At 36.6% G+C, this 21,191-nt stretch overlaps 1 protein-coding gene across 1 annotated transcript in view; it reads left to right on the top strand.

The window, feature by feature from the left end:
- The window catches only part of SLC17A6 (solute carrier family 17 member 6), a 32,772-nt gene that overhangs the window by 4,990 nt on the left and 6,591 nt on the right, over nt 1–21,191 (top strand). Inside the window, exons 4-8 of the mRNA XM_050711146.1 lie at nt 15,179–15,293; nt 17,158–17,245; nt 17,348–17,434; nt 18,343–18,485; nt 20,146–20,295. Coding sequence (XP_050567103.1) covers nt 15,179–15,293; nt 17,158–17,245; nt 17,348–17,434; nt 18,343–18,485; nt 20,146–20,295 — 583 coding nt within the window. The remainder of the gene's footprint in view (nt 1–15,178; nt 15,294–17,157; nt 17,246–17,347; nt 17,435–18,342; nt 18,486–20,145; nt 20,296–21,191) is intronic.

Genomic DNA, 21,191 nt, shown 5'->3' with positions numbered 1-21,191 from the left:
CGATTATAAACTAAGTGCAAATGGATACTAAAATCAGCAATATATACCTTTAACTCTTCTCAGGAGTGTGCAACATCAAAGGTAGAATAGATTGCCTGGGGAGAAAGCTGGCTTGTATTTGCTGGAGAAAGAGGGGAGTTATGGCAAAAGACTCTCCAAAGGAAATACCTTTTAGACAGATGCCTACATTAACAATAACGAGCATTTACTAATGGGCAGATCCTCCAGAACTGGGACAACCCTAACGTCCCTCCCTTGGCAAATAAAACCAGAACACAACATTTATTAAGCTGGCGCGTCCATTGTCTGTCAGTTTACGAGTGCCAGCTTTTTGACAACGGTTCGCAAACGTAAAAGGCTACTGCAAACAACAATTAACAGCTCGCTAGAAGGCTCCTCCTTTGAGCGTTTTTGCATCTTTGCACAGTCTGTAACTCTTGAAGAGTTCAGGAATTTTGCTTAAAACTGCAGGATTTTACTCAGAGAAACAAAAGTCTGTCCTCATTTGCCCTAGCAATGTCCTTAATTTACATCAATCCAAATGTAAAGTGGTGTAACTACAACGATTTGCAAGACAATGGCTTGGACATCCCCAGGAAAACTCGGTAGTACAAACACACTACCTGGCCCAGGTGAATCAAACTCCTCTTCATGAACATTTACACCAGTGAATGCAGACCAGTTCCAGTTGTTAACTTGGATGTACTTTAACTCAGCAATTTTATAGATGAGTGGTTAGTTATTAGCACTGTGGAAGCCTAAGAGACATCTCCCACACAAGGCAAATGACCATGTAAACCACAGATTTAAATATGGAACTACCTGTTACATGCCAGCCAGTAAATGCAAATAGTCAAATATGGATAGCGGCTGTGATTTATATTTAGTCTGCAGATAAAAAAATGGCATAGAATGGAGAGCTGAGTTGTGGTTGGAATAACAGGGCACTGAGGAGGCCAAACCCCAAGTTAGTTCCTGAATGCTACAAACAGATTTTGACATCTACATGGTCAACTCGAAATGAACAGAATGACGGGAAGGTTAAGCGGCACACAAAATAGGGTGGAAAGCTTGATGTCCATACCTTTCCCAAGAAATCCTGCAACAGAACAAGTCCGAGCAGTGGGTACATAGGCTTAGAGGCCTACAGTACCATTAGAATATGAGCTACTATAAAAGCCTCTGTTGGTTTACACATGCTCCAGCCTCAGATGGTCCCTTCACACTGTGATGGACAACAGCCAAGTAACATTTTGTTTGTTTGTTTTAATCCTCACTGAATATCTTTGTGCTATCAGTGCTTTCCTTTACATTCAGAGCAAGTCTGAATTCATACAGAAAAACTAACTGCAGGTGTCCTTCACATAAAAAAAAAAAAATAATAGTCTCTAGACTAGCATAACCAGATTCAAGACAATCCATGAGAAACAGCCTTGAGCTGAAGAAAAATGGAGATTTTCAACAGGGAGAATGATTCATTCCCGGGGAGTGAAGGAGATAATGATTACATTGGAAAAATAGGATGAATGAAAGAAAAATTGCCTCCCGACTGCCAAGAGTGTCATGGAAGGAAACTGGGAAGAGGGTCAAGGTCTGTTTTGTGAGCTTAATTTGCTGTTGACAGGGAGTTGCAGAATGTACAAGACAGAGTTTGCTTGACATAAAGATTCAGTCTAGCAACCAATTATAGAGATTGGGTTGACATAGCTTGAATGTGTCACTAAGGTATAACACTTGGAAGAAACAACCCTCCTGTGGTATCAAGTAAACCTTTCTACACACAATGCATTAATTCCAAGCTGGGCTTGATCCTGCCCCTGTTCTAAAACGTTTATTGCCTATAAAGAATTAGCAACACTGCATTGCTGGGAACTCTCTAACATTTTATTTTTTTTCCCCAATAATTGAGTCTCTCAATGGGTAGCATTTTACTGACATCCTTTGCTAATTGTACAACTCAAGGCTTCTGCTGCATAGTTATTCTGCTCTGCCTTGACCCACTGCTCTTGTCACACACAGCTCTCCATTACTTCTAGCAGATCAGATTTAGTGATTTACAGATTTACAAGTAGTAAATGGACTTTCTCAGGAATTTGTGCTTGCTAGCTTTGGTCTCACTTTATCTCATTTTGTGTAACTGATAATTTTGTTATAGTCTTTTCAGCCCAACTCTAGGAAAAATGCTTTATTTAAAAGAGATATATTTACACTGCAATAGTACCAACAAGATCAAACAAAAATGTCTTTCAAAATTGCAGAGAACATTCAGAAATACCTCTCCTGTACTCTTACCTCTCAGGTGATCAGGAGAAGTTGGGCTAGTGCATTGCAAAGGCTGGTGCTCCTGAACAGTTTCAACCTCTGTTAACTTCTATAGCAATAGGGGACATTCAGCACATTGCAAGACAACATAATTTTTCAAAAGATATGGGTTGGGCTTCAGGTGCCCCCTCATTTGCAATTAGTGAAACTTTAAACTTGCCTCCTTTGAGCAGTGCATGAAAATAGCAGAGAATTTCCTGTTGCTACAAGGCTGGAGACCTCTCCTCCCAGAGGAGGACCTGCCTCTGGAAGGTGCTGGTACAAAATCACTACACAGGCAACCACAGTAGGCTGGAGGAACAAAGGAAGCCCAACGTGGCGTCCCATGGGTAGGGTTTATTACAGCTATACTATTTCTCAGGGTTAAGTTCTCAATGAACAATCAATTTTGTCAACGATAAAACATTATACAATGAGCAGAGTACTGAGGCATTTTCTAATAGTTTAGAGAAGGCATTTTGTCACATGGACATCCAAGTTTGCAGCTGATTTAGGTTATTTCTCATACCTGAACTTATGTAGGACTTTATACTAAAAACAATGGCCTTCTCTCCTGTGCAGGGAGCAGCAATACACTGGGAGTGGAAATAATGGCTCCTGCAGAGATGTTTCTCTAAATATCTTTATCAGGAGAAAATTAGCCATGATTCAGAGGTTTTGAGACCACAGGGGCAAGAACATATGGGCAGATTCCAGATACAAGTCCAAAATTATATAAATGTTTATTGGTTACAACCCATTCTGGTTAGTAATAGTAGAGCTTTCTCACAGAAGAGTGAATAAACAGTGAGACTATTTTTTTGAGATTTCTGGGGATTCAGTGTAATGTTTTTCACTAAAGTTACAATGGATTTTCACTACTGTGAGTGGGATTTTCATGAAGAGGGAACTGAGTTGCTTTTGCATTTTTTATAAGTATTTTTCCTTGAAAAAAAAATCAAGAAAACTTGAAAACTCAAGTGTGATGTACTAATATCATGTGTCCAGACTATTTAATCAGCTGAGCTATTACTCATAATGGCAGTTAATGCCATTTAAGAGCACAAAGAACATCTCATTTGAATGCTTTTAAACTACAGGTTTGAATGTCAGCCTTAGAGTGGTTCCCACCAGAGGGGCTATCATTATACAATTACCATGAGATGTGAACAGAAACAGTATGAAATGCTGACAGTCTTCTAACCCCGCCGAGTCTTAATTTCTACTTAGGTCATGAAAAGAACTTTAGCTGGAGCTAATCGGACATCACCTTATCTTGACAAATTCAGAACAAACATACAAACTAAACACTAACAACAATCATTCTCATATGCTGAAATTCCACTAAAAAAAAGAAAAAGAAATTTGTGGTTTGGTAGTTCTTCAACTGTCTTTCCAAATTTGATTTAAGTGGAATGTGAAGGCCAAGATATTCAAATGTTTTAAAACAATTCAAGGAATACAAAATTCTGATATGAAATTCAGAAACAACATTTAAAAAATACATTATTTTATAGTCTCTTAATGACTGTATTGTAAGCAGGTTTGGATGTTTTGATGCTTTGAAATCACTGTCAGCATACAGTCTGGAAACTGGTGCAGATCTTCTTGCCTTTGGCTCCTCCAAGAGGATCTATACATACTGTTTAACAAAGCAAGTGAGTTAGGAAGCACTTAAAACCTCAGGTGTATTTTATCACTCCCAAAACATGCTTTTCTCCGCCTGTATACTGTATAGGGACCCCAGATTACTCGGGGTGTTTGCCTAAGTCATCACGTGGTGTGATGGAGCCCCTTCTCTTTGTGTTTTGCACAACCAAGTGGGTGCCTGTAATTGGAAAAGTGATATATTTCATGCTGGTAGACTATAAAGATTAATGTGCTAGTGTTTATGAACACTTCAAACATTTAGACACTATTATGATAGTGCTGAGTAGTCCTTAAGCAAGATCTACGGAGATGTTGACATTTCTTCAACCATTTCAGAAATACGTATAAATGCTGATAAACTTATGGGTGCAAAATGGACCAGGTAATCAGAAGATATATTAAAGATCACTTGGTAAGCTGGGTTATGTTAAAAATAATACACATGAGGCTTAAGTGCAAGTAACATCGGGGAATGGGAAACCACCCTGGGAAGCTATGACACTGAGTGGGTTCCTAAGCCATTCAGTTCCAGAAACCTGTCATGAGCTTCCAACAAGATGCTCTATTAGGGAAGCCGATATAATCCTGGGATATGTATATTTCTGTATTTAGAGTGGTCAGTGTATTTAGGTCAATGGAAATGACCATGGATTGTTGCAGGTAATTTGAGTACATGTATATTAAGATTAAAAATCAGAGATGGGATGTGGAAGGGTCACAAAATTACATGAAAGATAGAATATAATGTCATATAGTGAAAGAAATAGCAAGAACTATGTATTCAGTATATCAGTATATCAAAAAGAATACTTGGAGGTAATTTGATTCTAAAATATACAATTAACTCCTCTGGAAAAAAATCCTAGGCATAAATGTGTGTTTTAGAAAGACATAGAATGTAGAAAGATATAACAAGAATCAGTAAGCAAAAGCCAGATTAAAAAAAAAAAAAAAAAGCATAAATGTTAGTAATAACAGCTAGCACTGGAAAATTATATCCTGAATTCTTCTCTTTTGGGTGTTAGATTACTATTTTGAAAATTGTATTTTAGCTACTACAAATAAATGCTTTCAGTACAGGGATAGTTAGGTGAAATATAAGAGATAATTAAGCAAAATATAAGGTCTAATGTCACAGAGAATGTCAGGCTAGATGAACTAACATTTTCTTGGGCTTAGCATTATTAATTTGTTCTGTCATTAACCTAGAAAAACAACAATTTTATTTAAATTAATATTTCCTATTCCACATTTGTGCAATGAAAAGCTGCAACTGTCTGAATAAACCTCCTGTTGTGCTGTCACATGCATATGGAAAGGTACCAAGCTATACTGTTTTTCACCACCTCACCTCAGGATAATTTAAATACAGTTATATTTTAACTTTTGACTCATCCTTTTTAAAATTCTTTAAAAAACACACTGGAGATCTGTAATAAAACCATTGTCCTATCAAAAGCAGCACCAAAATGCCATGGCAGGATTTCCTCACTGATCACAGTTAGGAAGTTAACAGGTTAAATACTTACCATAAATCAGCAAAGATTCTCTGAAATTAATGGGTCACTGTTAATGGGTCATACAGACTGGGGAATTCATTCCCAAGAAAACATATTTAAAATACGAATGCAGTTTTTGACTGTACATGCCAAACACTGTTTCAAAAATAGATCTGTAATAATCACAGACTCTTTTTGGTAAAACAAAACTGGCTATTTTAGGTCATCTGTGTATCCTTAAGCATTAGAACTCTCATACATAAAGACCTACAGAAAACGGAATAGAATGAAAATTTTTAAAAAGCGTAAGTCACATCCTAATTCTATGATAATGACTTATATTTCCCATTATCTATTAAACCACAAATCCTTGTACTATTCACATTAAGGATCATCCTTACAGAATTACTCTGAATTTCTCTGCAACCTAATTATCTCTCATCTCTGTTAACTCTTCATCATTGTCACATTCTAACCTGAATGAAAATATATAAATCAACCTTTCACTTCAAATTCTTTTTTGTTTTTAAAGTGCCATTCATCTTGTTATTAAGGGCTAAATCCTTGTGCCCAGCAAGTAATCTGATAGGATTATTTCCATGAATAACCTGAATGATATTTCAGACAACTATATGTCAGAGCATTTCATCTCAGAGTCCCAAAGATTTTCACAGAAAGTGGGTCATTTGTGTATCAGTGAAATTATAACACCTTTCTCCTTAATTCACTCAGTCCTAATGACAGCAAGCATGAAATACATAAGCTAAGTATTGGTTTAGAAATAGAAGTACAAAGATTTCCTGGATCTTTACATCTTTACATTTTCCTGTAGGTAGAGATACTGTGTGAAGTTTATTTCTTTTGCAAACTATATATAGCTCACAGCATAACCAGGGAATGATTAGACAGGAGCCAGCTTCTGAACCTCTGATGATAGAAGCTGACCTTGCACTTTATGAAAGAACCCCTGCTGTTGTACTTGCCAGTTCCACCTTTCACATCCAGTTCAAAACCCTGCAGATTAAACTGGGCTATGAACCCAGGCACTGCTGTTGGGTTCGTCTGTTTCCAGCCAAAGGAGCCAATATTGCGCAAAAAAGCAAGACGATTTTGTCACCTAGCTGCATTGCAGGGTGTTGTAAGCACCAGTCACTGCAAGGAGGGGACTGGGGAGACATCTATGGGTCCTGCTGCTCCCTCTGCCATATGGCTTGGGGTCTTTCCATTTTTCTGTCATGAATGATGAAGCTGTTTTCACAATTTAATGATGCAACAAGGGATTTGGATGGGGGTTTTGGTTGATGAAAGGGGGCCTCAGATGTGTGACAAAAATTAATAATGTATCCAAGCCCTTATTATACTAGATTAGATGGCGGGAGGTCAGCTTTTACATATTAATGCTTCATGAAGGGCTTATAATAGGATTTAGTATGAAGGGCACATAGACACATCCCCCTCCTCCCTTGTACACATATGAATGAAAATAACCTGTTTTATCACATTTCTAAATAGACAAATAAAGCTGCTATGCTATGGCTTCTGGCCACAGACTGTTATGAAAGAGGATTGGTTTTAAGCGATTCTCTCATAAAGCACATTCAGCCTAAGACTGGCACTTGGGAATAAGTGTACCTCTCTAATGTCAAAGGTATCTTATTCTATCTGTTTTGCTGGGCAGCTGAGTTCATCAACGACTCTAATATTCATGGCATAGTCCCAGCTTTGTTAGCTCTGTGCCATTTTATGCAAATTGAGGGCCCGATTCAGAAAACAAAACAAAACAAAACAAAACAAAACAAAACACTACATCCTGTCTATCATTCAAGAAGCCATAAGCTGTCAGGGTGGGCATTTCAGATGAATATGTCTACTGTATGGGGGTCAACAGAGTCATCAGAAAATTAGTCTATACTATAGAAATGTTAGAGTGATGATGTAGTGTCACAGAATAGCTAAATATTGTCTCCTCATGGTGGGTTCAATTTCTCCTAATCCATTTCAAATAAGCAAACAGAAACAGAAAATATCCCAAGAAGGGTAATCAGCATGATTACAAAGTGAAAAGACAACAAGAGTAAGAGAAACATTATCAGGATTATTTAGCTCACAAAGGACATGAATGAGTGACATGAAAGGGACATACTTAATAAACATGAGTTTAAGTAACGTAAATATTCCAAATGAGTGGCTACTTACAGTTTGCAGTCAAGAAGGCAACCACTGAAGCATGGGGAAACAGCTGGAAAAATATAAACAGTTGTCACAATATATTACAGAGGAAAAATGATCTTTTCAGAAGTCAGTAAGAGCACTGTTTACATTTGCATAAATTGAAAGCAAGTAAACCACCATTAATGATGTTAACTATGGAGGGTCCAAGCAAAACTCAAGCAGTAACATTGTAGGCTAAAATACTACGTTCTCTGGTGCTGAGAAGCACCTGTGTTATACAAGGTGGATTTTTGGAACTATTAGGATATAGGATGGTAGTGATCGTAGATGATAATATCCTCAAGATACTAAATCCAGGAGTAATTTTGGGACTAAACATAACAATTTCAGAATTTGACTCTGCTTATTCAGATACAGCTAACAAGAGAAGGGTTACATCTGAAATTGGGACTTATTTTTGCATTCCCTCCTCCATTGATCTAAATCCTTTGATGTCATGTTTCTGATGAAATCTGAAAATTTGCCATCTGTAGGAAAGTTGCCACACAGTTTAGATACAATTACAACAGATGAATTCAGAACAAGCTTATAAAGAAAGCTTATTTATTGAGATAATATCATCCAGATATGTCAATACTGTTAAAGAACTTTGCTCCCAGTTCCCTCCCAGGTCTTGGGCCTCCAGAATCCCTACTGCATGTATGATACCTCAAAATCAGGGTCCTGTTCACTGGGGAATATCTAATCCCCTCTGAAACAAAATCCATGTGCGTTTCTGGCAGAGTTAATTCCAGACACTTATTGCAACAGACATCCTTAATCACCTCTACCTGCTTTGGTACTCCACTCCAATACACTACATACACTGGATTTCAAGCTACAAAATGTTATTTAGGTTGTCTGCATAAAAAATATTGACGTCACCATCACTTTGCTCTGAAGGAATCCACATTTAACCTGAGCAGTAGGGATGCAGATATCCGTAACGTGTAGTCTGTATGTCACAAAACACTTCACAAAGCAGTACAGATAAAGCCTCTGAGTCCAGTACATAGCAATTATCATCCCAGCAGATCCACAAAATATTTTAAAGCTGATTTATTTTATAGGTGTATTATATATCTCAAAATCAACAGAGACAGTTATGAATCACAGCCTAAGACCTGGAACTCGGTTAGGTAATTTGAATGAGTTGGTCTTGGTTTGAAACACGATCTAGCAGATTACATATTTAAAGAGCAAGCCAACCCAAAGCTAATGAGCTAGAAGGAATGAGTCTGTGTTTTATCCAGACATCTATGGATATAATGAGCTGTAAAATGAAACCACAGGTTTGAGAGATTCCCCAGTAGAATTCAAACAGGGGAGAGAGAGGGTTAGTAGGGTGATCAAATGAATGAAGAATAAGGAAGATGAGATGGAGAGGGCCCAGCTTGCCTAGTGATGCAAAAGAAAGAAGACAGGATTGCTGCTGGGGTAAAATGCAAATATTAAAACTGTTAAAATAGACAGCATGGGTGCAATATATCTACTGGATGTAGGAAGTCATAAGCTGGAAAGGCTTCCAAAATAAGTAGGGCAAATGCTAATTACTTCTGAGATGGAACCAAGTCTGCTTATGAAAGGATGATGCAATGCACTTGCTGGTAAGAGCAATGATCAGAATTTAATGACCCAGGAGTCTTTTACATTCAGCATCATTTGCTGTGATGCTCTCACCTAACAATGCCAAAGTTCTTCAAAAAGCACACACTGTATTAAAAATAAGTCTGTGAACAGCAAATGGAAGGCACAGCCTGAGAACTGTTTGGGGCTTGGTTTGACCTGTATAAGTCAGTGGTATTAATGGGGCTCAAAGAAGGCAGAAGGTGAAAGGGACTTTGTTACTGGTACACATTGACTTAACCTCTGCATGGCATTTTGCTCTGGTGCTTGGACCCATCCTAGAAAGGTCTATTCTACTAAAAGGCTTGGGAATATTTGGGGATTTATTTGTCTTCAAAGCTGGCAGATCAAAACTCAGGTCCTCAAAATGTTCATGTTCTTTATCAAAGTCTTAGAAGACTCTCATCACTCCTAGTCCAGGTGGAGAGACAAATTTGTAAGAAGGAAAGTGTTAATTAGCAGCTAACATCCTGAAATTTCTATACATTCAGACATTGCACAGGTAAAAGAAAAAAATGAAGTTAAAAAAAATGGTCACAAATTGGCATTGCTAGCAACATCTGCAGAAGAAAGGATTCTGAAAAAACTCTGCATGCCTACAGGCATTCAAGCTAGCTTCTGTCCTGTTTCTGCTTAGACTTTATGCTTTACTCAAAAAAAATAAGCATTTTAATCCAGCATTCAGCTTTGCAGTTCCTCTCAGACAAGAAATTCTTTGGGTTGTGGAAAAAAAAAGCAGCATAATTGATTCTATGTTGTGTTGCTGGCCTTTTGCAGGAGGAGGTGTGTCAAAGATAAATGATAAGCAGTGGAGTCAGAGCAGAAGATAACAAATTTTAGCAATCTTGAGCTGATAGAATAGTCCACAAAGTCACTCTGCATGACACCCCTGCAGCTGCCCAGAGCTGCTCCTGCTCTGGGACTCTCCCAAACAAGCATGGTTCAAGAAAGAATATCTAAGGCTAGTCAAGACCTAGTTTATTTTTACATATGTTTCATAAAATAAGTCTTTGTTCTTTAACATATTTTATGTATTTTCTCTAAGGAAGAGAAATGTCAATAACATGCCAGCTGTTTCTCCTGCTTGCCAACTTGAATCCAAATAATTTTATTTTATTTTTTTTAGAATTTTCATCTTCAGCCTAGGTTGGGAAAGCTTTGCAAGGAAAATTCATGTTTCAGGTTCCTGTTTACAGTCAGAATAATACTCCCATTAGTATTTTGATTTAATTTGCTATAAGAGTGTGGAATGCTGTGCTTTTTCCTCATGATTCTCGTGGAAATCATGACAAAACAAAATTATGAAGCTTTCTTATTCCACAGATAGGTCTTCAATGAAATGACGATAGGTGGCTTTTTGGAGGTGAAAAATATTCAGTTACAGTCCTGAATGAATTTCCTGCTGAAGTAACTTAAAACTTGTTTAGGTTATCATGAAAAGTGATGTGAACCCTTTTATGCCTTCATAGCTCTCAATGTAACTCCATTAAAATATACATAGTCTTGTTTTGTAGTTGTCAGTGAACAACATTTACTATTTTTAAATCATTTTGGATTTTAATGAAGTGGCATCCATAGTTCATTAATAAAGCATTTTCTCTTTGAAATAAATAGCTAAAATTGCCATTTTCAACATAAACGTTACCTTTTTTTTAAGGACAAACTTCAGTTAAGGTAATTCATATGCTTTTGGTTTGACATATTATTTAATTTCCATAACAGTTTCTTTTTAATAAAAATGGACCGCTATTATCAGACAGTGAAGAAACACATAATTGTGGACATTGCGAATGATATTAAAGAATGACATCAATAAAAATGCCCTGGATTTTGACAACTGGGGAATTGAGTCCTACCATGCACATATGAAAGGAGTTTTAGCTTTATGCAGTCATTTTAGCAATTTTCATTCCCAGTCCTTGGGGTAAGAGGATGCTTCCAGGCAGGACTTCTTATTTTCAGATATCATATGTGTAACCCAATATGTCACCCATCTGGCATTCAGCATTTGGCACGCATCTGTATTCCCACTGTTCTCAGTTCACTTTTGAGCTGGCACTTTTTCCAACAAAGTAACAAAATCTGTAATGCACTTCCAGGCAGAATGCTCATGTAATACGAATTGCCTGGAAAAGGTAGATGAGAATGGTGGGGATGCACAGATATGTAGAAATTAGAAATCCAGAGATGAAAATAAATACATTTCTTTCTCTTCAGTTGGTCCCCAAAGAGAAAAATGAGCCAACTAGCTTGAAAACCAAAAAGATTAATTCTTCCTGCAACTTCATTCCATTCTAAGCATTTTTCCTGACATGTCAGAGTCATTTCCTTCCTCTGTTCCCATCCCAAATGTGTCTTAGTCAAATATGATTTTGCTATTATTACTACTTGTATTACAGGAGGACTAAGGCACAACTGATGACCTTCATATAATGCCAATGTCAGTAAAACACTGAGGATCAATGTTAGATTCTGTCTTCTGGGACTGAGTCTACTGAGTCTAGAAATAGAAATAGATAAGCAAAGCATAATTCTTTGTTTCAGGGCTTCTGGTCACTTCTGAGGTTTAGGATTTACCTTTTTTTTTTTTTTTTCCCTCCTTGACAAACTACTACTGTTGTTATTCATGTGTCTTCTTCTGTATATGGTTATTTTCTATATATGGGTATATAGAAAATACATCTATATATCTATATACCCATACATGTCATATATGTCTATATATGGGTACACCGGTTGCTGTTTCTGGGTCAGAAAGGAATTTTCCCCCACATGTAGGGACTGCTTAAGGTATATCATAGTATTTAAATTCCCTCCTAATGCCAAGGCTGAGAATGATGGCATTGTCATTGGCTTCTCCTCTTCTGTCTCTGTGGCATACTGTTTTTTTTCCCAGAGTCTACCTTCAGTCTGCTAAAGCCCTTCAGTTTGTACCATGGAATTAAGATGTTTTGTGGTGTTTGGAATGCACCCACCATGAAATAAATGTTCAGTTAATGTTGTAGCCAAATTGGGCAAATAAGAACTGAAACTCAAGAGTTCATAAAATCAGTAGCTTAATACATGTAACAAAATGCTAAGCACTAAAAAAAATACAACATAATTTGGGGGTTTGATATGTGGGTCAGTAAAATACCTCAGAAATGCACTGTATTTAGATCTAAATTATTATAAATGTAGTTAGCTGAGATATTTCGAACAATAGAACAGGAATTGTCTACAAAAACCAGAACTATACCACAATAATTCATTAGGAACAAGACTTTAGTGATAGTGGGGATGAAATAAATATACCAAGATAAAAGAGCATGAAAGAGAAATACCAATTATATTTATCAATATGTCTTGAGAAATGCAAAGCAAATGTAAGAAGCTGTATTTGCTCTTGACTGAGAGTTATAGAGGAAACTAGGTCACTACAATAGCCATACACTAAAATCATGGCACTGCATTTAATTTGGATTCCAGAAAAAAAAAAAAAAAAAAAAGAACAGAAAGGACATTTCTGTCATGAATCATAATTTAACTCTAATGTATTCTGCTCTTAAATCCATAGATATTTGGAAAAAAATGAGTTTGTTTTTGAGAAAGCTGCTTTGATAAAGCATAGCCCTGAGAACTCTGACTTACAAGTGACATTGTGGAATTGTTTCATCACACGGTCCTCAACATAACTGAACATTCACTAGCAGTTGTGTGTCTGAATACAGGCAAGATTTTCATTTCAAAGATGCATGTCTTGGATCATTCTCTAAAACACATTTTACTTTCTTTTCTAGAAAGAACAAATTCAAAAAAAACAGCTTCTCTTTAGTGAACATGAGAACAAGGCAATTCTGGGAAACACAGCCTTCAATTTTGGCAAACAGAAGCTGATTTCAGATGCAGAATTGAAAAATCAGACTAAATTTCCTTGATGAAATAGCTATATACCACAACTATTTTGTAGATCTCATCCCTATAAAGAGATGGCAAATTCCTAATATCTCTGCAGGACTTGAACAGGAACTGTAATTTAGAAAGTGTTGTGCTGATTCACACTAGCTAAGAATCTGCTCCAGCAAGTCTATGCACTGATCCACAAACTTAAAAATATATTGCTGCATTAGAAACCTAGTTAAATATCTATTCAGAAAAGAAATAGAAAAAGCTACAAACCAAGAAGTGCTTTCTTCTTGCTCACAAAAAAAAAAACGATATTCTCAATGAATCTTTAAAACAGTTACAGTCCATTTTTCTTCAGAAATTGGTAACAGGAGCATCTTACTTTTGAAAAGAATTCATAAAAATCACAAGCAAAGCTCCCCTGAGTCCCACACTATTCTCATTAATAAATATAGAAAAAAATCAAATGAAAACCAAGACACCATAATATTTTATGTGAACATATCAGGGATATTAAAATGTAAGGAAATGAACTGCACTCACTTTTGATGTGATTCACAAAGATATGAAAAAGAAACTTACACATATAGAAATTAGGAGTAAAGACAGAATTCAGGCCAAGACAGTTCACTCAATGAGACACAAACACACGCACCAGTCAGTCCCGGTGAATGTACTGAACATGCTGCCAAGCAACGGCAGAATCGTGCTGCACAGCGAGCCAGATGTTCTCTGACACAAGATGGGGACACCAGGAGTACAGTGAAGAGACCAGGGTTAGAGCTATTTATTTATTTTTTTTTCTGTACAGCTGCCACTTAATATTTGTCAAACTTTAGCAGTGGAATATGTTTAATTTGCTATTTAAGTATTTTTATCAGGATGTAACTCTAAATAGATGATCTGAAAAATAGATGTATTCAGGAAGAAATTTCCTCTTGAAATTTATCACAGCTTCTTCCTTCCTTAGCCTAAGGTCTGTTTCTCACTAACTTATGGCACTGTACCAATTTCTAAAGAACACATGCTAAGGTTAAAGGTTTCTGTCAAATCAGTTCCACATCAGATACCATGATGTCATATGTTAAGATATCTCCAGGATTTATTTTAGCATTACATAATTTTGTATAAAGAAAGAGGCCAATCAATGCCACTGGGTACATCACTTTGCATAGCTGAATGAACAGAAAAAAAAATAATAATACCGGCGAAAAGGCTTGCTACCACAAGGGGTTCACATTCATTAAATTAAATTAAAATTTAGTCGAAACAGTGTAATTTTGAATATGAATTATTATTTCACACATGTATTTAGACCTTGTAATGTACTTGATTTAAAGCAATTGCTAGGATGTTGTTGGAGGCAAAATTATCAATATTCAATGAGCAGCCCCTGAAAAAAAAACAGCAGAAAGAATGCTCTCTTTGCTTTGGGCGTGTGCTTGACTTGACACACATTGACTTGCTTTTGTAGCTAAGAAAATGCTGTCTCTGTTTGAAATTCTTCCTTCTGCTTTGGCATTTATAAATGTGGATTCTCTTCTGCTTTAAAAGTAGTGAATGTACGTTGCCACTTTTTTACGATGAAAGCATTAATACAAATTTCTTTTTTGCCCAGCCACCCAGTTTAGCAAAATATTTGGAGATTTAATTTCTAACTTCACTAGATGTTGGAGAATAGATTCAGAGTTGGTTGAAATAAAGGCAAAAATTAAGGAAAGGAAAGAGCGGGGATATATAAAGACAGTAAGATATAGACGTGATTGCACAAGATGTATTTCCTTAGGAAACAATGCTAAATAGATGTATATGTCCATGTGGGTCTTATCACACAGGTTATTACACTAGATAAAAGCAGACACTAACCCAGTCCAGCAGTTAGTAAATCCCCTACATAAATATCATACACTGAAATTTATTGATATGGGTACGTGAACATATGTGGAATATGTCCACTGGAACAATACTGAAGTTGCTTCCTTTACTTGTTTTTTCCACCCTTGCAGAGTGTTTGGTGCTGCTATCCTGCTGACATCCTCCCTCAACATGCTAATACCATCTGCAGCCAGGGTGCATTACGGGTGTGTCATCTTTGTTAGGATCTTGCAGGGCCTTGTGGAGGTATGGAAAAATCATAACATAACCAGTAAAATTGATGCATGTTTATTAGCTTTTAAGCAGCAACTGCCACTTTTTTGATAAAAAATAAAAATTGCTTTTAATTTACTCCTGATTTTTAGTGTAATGGGTTACACTGTAAGAATTATGGATTTTCTTTCACCTATGAAATTATGTAGTGAAGTTTTCCCTTGCTGAGAAGCCAGTAATATAAACATTTAACAGTGCAGTTTTACTGAAATCCTGTCCAGCACAGGGCTTATATTGGTGCAATTCTCAACAGTTATTTACTGTCCAGTATCACAGACTAAATCTACAATAATGAATTAAGCTTCTCTTAATGAATTAAGCTTCTCTCACAGCTTCCCCAGCCATGTGAATGAATGAGAGGTTTACAGTGACTGAAGAGAGAAAAATACTGAGCCTGCCTTCTAAAATTGTTTGTTTCAGATTTTAGACATGTGATCACTGCTCCTTCTTCCCAAGCGTTGTGCACTTCTGTTGTGTGAGCTGAATTTATTTCATGCACTTTATTATTTACAAAGGCTCAAAAAGAAGATGTAGAAAGTTAGGTAACTGGCAATTAAGTACTTGAAGTATACATGTGTAAACATAGATCCACTCCTGAAGAGTGCTTTGCATGGACACAGGTGTGCATGACCACAAAGAGGAGAGGAACAGAAGCAAGTGGTTAATTACAAACTAAAATAGCTCTTTCATCACTCATTTCTGTGATACTGTTTTAAGGGATGGCAAATACAAAATATCTCAAGCATTACTGTTTGAAGAAGGTTTACAATAAATCATGGCAATCTTAAGATTGCATCAGATTATTTGGGGGGGGAAGTTAATAAAGTTAACAAAAAAGACTAAAATGAACATTAAATTGGTTATAAAATCCCTTTGAATACAAAACAATGTATTTTACAAGCTTTTTGCGTATTCAAAGGGATAATCACAACATTTGCAAGAAGCTATTAATTCTTCTAATTTTTGCAGAGGAAATATAACATCAAATTAAGGGAAAAGTGGCTATATATAACTACACATACATCATAGCAATTCTTACACTTTAATTTTGTGAAAAAGTACAGTACATTTCATATTACTTTTTCTAAAATTTCAACACTACAAGACGTTGTGATTTATTTGTGGTATTTCTATCATGAGTTAAGGCTGGTTTTGAAGAGAGACTCAACCTAAAATGTAACTGGTTTAAAATCAAACCAACTAAGATCATCCAATTCTTTGCTTAAGTGCTCAAAAAGGTTCATTAAAGACTAAGATATAAGATAATATTTTATTTATTTATTTATTTATTTATTTATTTATAGATTATATAAGATTATATTTTTAAGCTCTTATTGATCTTGTTTTATAGTTTTAGAGCAATGGAAAAGGAAACTGTATTTGCTAAATTATATTTGAAATGCTAGAAGGTCATAAAAAATGTTAGAAGGCCACCAAAACTGTGGGTTGCAGAAATGAGCCCAGCATTAGAAAGACCCCGAAGGATCCATGTTTTCATCCCTCCTTTGACTCCGATACTCGTGCATTAAGATTCTTTCTTTTTAATTCTTCACTGTTCTCTCCTGGAAGGAGGGAGGCAGAGCAAAAAGGAATAATCATGTTTTGTATCTGCTCTGTAAGTCCTCTGAAAAGATTGGTAGTGATGAACAAAACCCAAACTTTTACCAGACTGATTTACCAGAAATAGAAGTTTTTCTACAGCTGTGCTCAGACTTTGCTATAGAAATGTAAAGTGTTCTCAGCTTCCTGTTTGTAGCAGTGTTAAAACAGAAATTCATGCACAATGACCTGACCAACTGCTCAGCATTAGCTGACCTGTGGCACACTCGTTCCCCAGGGAGTCACCTACCCTGCCTGCCACGGCATCTGGAGCAAGTGGGCCCCCCCATTAGAGAGAAGTAGGTTAGCAACCACTTCCTTTTGTGGTAAGTAAATTTCCATTTTGGTCTTTCTTTCATTTGTAATGTAAAAGCATTCTGAGACTGAATTTTTCTCCTTTTTTCATCTACACACGTCTTGTTTTGCAGGTTCCTATGCAGGAGCAGTTATTGCAATGCCTTTAGCTGGGATCCTAGTGCAATATACAGGGTGGTCTTCGGTGTTCTATGTGTACGGTACGCGCTTCTCTCATCTCACTCCAATATCGTATCACCTTAATCTACCCCATCTAAAGATGTAAAAACTATGCTTAAGAGCCTGCCTCCCCCCCCGCCTCCCCCCCCCAAAAAAAAATAATGTTTCCATAAAGCCAAACATACGGTCTTGAGAAATAGAAAATAAAATAAAAGAATAGAATTTAATGGAAAGCAACATTATTAAACAATAATGGCAAAACCTTCATCACTTTTAGTATAAGCAGTGCAACCTGCTATGCAAATCCATAGAATCTCAGATTCTCAGAGGTAACATCGCTCTTTCATTTATACAACTGTAAGTCAAGAGTACCTCTCCTGAATAAGACGTCTTGATTTTTATCTGAAGAGCTACATAACTCTATTCACACTAGTTGTGTGAATACACTGCTGGAAGAAAAATGGCCCAAAGACCCAAAGGCAAATTTTACACATTCTGCAGTGTAAAATTGATGTGAATGAAGGGGAACCCTTTCAGAAACTTAATAAACTACTCAAGAATTCTGTTGTTATGTTGAAAACAGCGCCACAATCTTGTGTTTTGCAGGTAAAAAATTTAGTGCAGTAATCAAACAACGATGGCTTAAAGCAGAATGGAACATCGTTTACAACCTGGTAGAACAAAATGGGAGCTATTTCATTGCACTGCATTGTACAAATCGATGTTGAATATCAGTGACCATTCACTTAGAGTGAAGGCACTCTGTAAGTGAAACCAAGACTTCACGGTGGTACAGCTCTTCGTGTATTCTGCACAAATATTGTTTGCAGGATCAGGCTGTCAGTAACAACATTTGCCATTTAAATTGATTACAATTATCCACGTATTTTTTTCTTGTTTGCTCCTTTACTGTGCATTTCTTTTTAAAGTTTTTCTTTCCGTTCCAAAGGGAGCTTTGGTATAGTCTGGTATATGTTCTGGCTTTTGGTTTCATATGAGAGCCCTGCAAAGCATCCTACGATCACAGACGAAGAAAGAAGATACATAGAAGAAAGCATTGGAGAGAGTGCCAACCTCCTAGGTGCAATGGAAGTAAGAATATTACTCATACACTTATTTCCTATGAGTTAGGAACAATGAAAATAAAAATCAAACAAAAAGCCAAAAAGAAACAAAAACAAAAAAAAATTCAATGTGCTACTTCTTTTAGACAGAACAGCACATGTTGAACAATTGAACTTTTTTGGGGCGGGGAGAAGGGGAGATCTAAAATATGCTGATGGATTTCTGGGTGGATATTGCTTCCTTGTGAAGAGAATACAGGTTTCAGAGGATTGCTCATAGAATTTATGCCTGGTCTTTTTCTACTCCAAAATATAAAAAAGAGCTAGAGCTAAAGCTAGAACTACATCTGGAATTGCAGGTTTATTAGACTTTTACACTACCCTGAGTTCAAATGGTTCATTTCCTTCCTATTTATCCCTTCTAAAGCGTTTTCATCTTCCTAAAAGTAAACTAGAGGAATAGCAGTACTTGGTGTCTACCGAGGTCTTCAGAACACCAGAAAAAGCAAACCCTTTCTACCGTACGTTTCATTTGCAAGAAAGACTGCAAGTTGCATTACAGCATGCTAGTAGAGCCATAAATACACCCCCCATTACAGTGCTGGAAGCATGCTGTCAAGCTGCAGGAATATACCTCCATCTTCTTAGTCAAAACCTTTGATCCAGACTGAATAGGGAACTGGAAATATTACAGTCTTTTCTTTTTCTTGATAGCTGGATTCAACAGTGTTCATGGTTTCGTACACCCATAAATGCTTTTGAAAATCTTATGTGAAACAAGGTATTTCAATGAATGTTGGTGTAATTTTAGCAGGGCTTGGATATTTCTGTTTATTTTTTATTCTTGCTTTTAATTAAATATTTCTGGAAGTGATTAGTTTGTGTCAATAGTTGCTTCTAAAATACATAAACTGAAATTCTTCCCCAGCTTTCACTTGAGTGCAATTTGATAGGCATACAAAGTGTGACATATCTATCTACCAGGTCAGATTTCTTTGAATAAAAAGCAGTATTCAAGCAGTTTTCAGACACTCATCAGTGTCTGGATTCTGCATTTGTATCAACACAGATGGACAGAACCACGGGCTCACAGAGAAGTGCTGGGACTCAGCAGGATTGTAGTTCTGCCCATCTGTCATCTTTTTTCATTACCCAATTCATTTAAACATATAATAAAACATAGCAAAAATATATTGACGAAACAGCTTCAGCTGAGACCTGCCAAAAAAAACATAATCAAAAAAATCAGAATTTTGGGGTTAAGATCTAGATGCTAAAATGCATGCTTAAAATAAATGTGGATGAAATTGTGTACCGACAGTGTAAAACTGACTGTTGACTTATATTCAGCAACATTCTCTTTTAGAGACAATTTTGGACTTCATATCTTTATATCTTTATATTACATGACTAATCTAACAGCATTTGTACATTCATTTTATGATAGAGCTAAGTATCACTGAGTTTCTCCACTTGTGTATTTCACAGTAATTTTTCCTTGTTTATGTTTTTATATTAATAATGTGGATGCATGTACTTTAAGACAAAGTCACTGGAATTCAATGAGTACATGAAGTCATGCATATATTAACTTGTTGGAGTATAGGGAAAAATAACAAAGAGGAAAAGGGAAGATAGATATTTGGTAATGATCCAAATGCTGACTGGATCCCCTTTTTATGTTTCAGAAATACAAAACGCCTTGGAGAAAATTTTTTACATCTATGCCAGTCTATGCAATAATTGTTGCAAACTTCTGTAGGAGCTGGACTTTTTACTTGCTGCTTATTAGTCAGCCTGCCTACTTTGAGGAAGTGTTTGGATTTGAAATAAGCAAGGTATGTAAGAATAATGTAAAAAAATAATAATGTTTTATCTTAGCTAAGCAAGTATCTGAGCAATATTTGTGCTATTTTTTGGAAGATGGAAAAATAAGTGTTCTGCATCTTTACCACACGTTTATAGGCCTCAAAAATGATCACTCCAAGTTACTGTTCCCCTTACCAGCACCTATGAGTGAAGTAACAGCAATGGCAAAGGACTGGATAGCAGCAGGTGAAGGCAGGATGGTGTTATTTAGTGATAGCCCCTCCTTGGGGTCCTTATCCTTGTAATAAGCCCTTCAGTTGGGTTCTTGCAGCCAGATCATGCAAGGTGTTCGAACGTATAGTAAGACCCAGTGCACTTCTGTCTCTGACACCCCAGGGTTTGCAGGAAGGCTGTACAGAAATCTGCCCAAGTGTTTACATTTTTCCAAGTGCACTTTGCAAAGCAGGGCCACTTAGTTTTAGGAAGAACAATGCACTCTATCACTGTTCAATGCCCCCCTTTAATGTGGTGAGAGCCACACCTGTGTTTTTTTTTTTTTCTAATTAAGAAGAGAAATAGATGATGCCAAATATGAGACCTAAATATGGTGCAACGTTCCCCATAATTCATATGAATTTTCAATCAGCCCCTTACCATGAATATGGACACATGCAAGCAAGCCTCAGAGGATCCAGTAAGCTTTCTGCAAATGCTGATTTCCCTCTTCTGAAAGTGATGGCAGCTTGTGCTTTTGAGACATCCATATTCTTTTCATACTGTTCTAGGAGGTATTGAGCCACTCTAAATTGTGATATGAGTGATTTTAGAGCATTTAGAGCATTCTAGTAGCAACCAAAATATTGCAGTAATACGGGGCATTGTCAAAATTATGTAATGCCATCCTGCATTTAAAGATGGGCTACAG

Source organism: Cygnus atratus, chromosome 5 (genome assembly GCF_013377495.2).
Source record: "Cygnus atratus isolate AKBS03 ecotype Queensland, Australia chromosome 5, CAtr_DNAZoo_HiC_assembly, whole genome shotgun sequence".
Classification (NCBI taxonomy): domain Eukaryota; kingdom Metazoa; phylum Chordata; class Aves; order Anseriformes; family Anatidae; genus Cygnus; species Cygnus atratus.
Note: the sequence above shows the minus strand (reverse complement) of the source record. Positions and strands in the feature narration are given on the sequence as shown.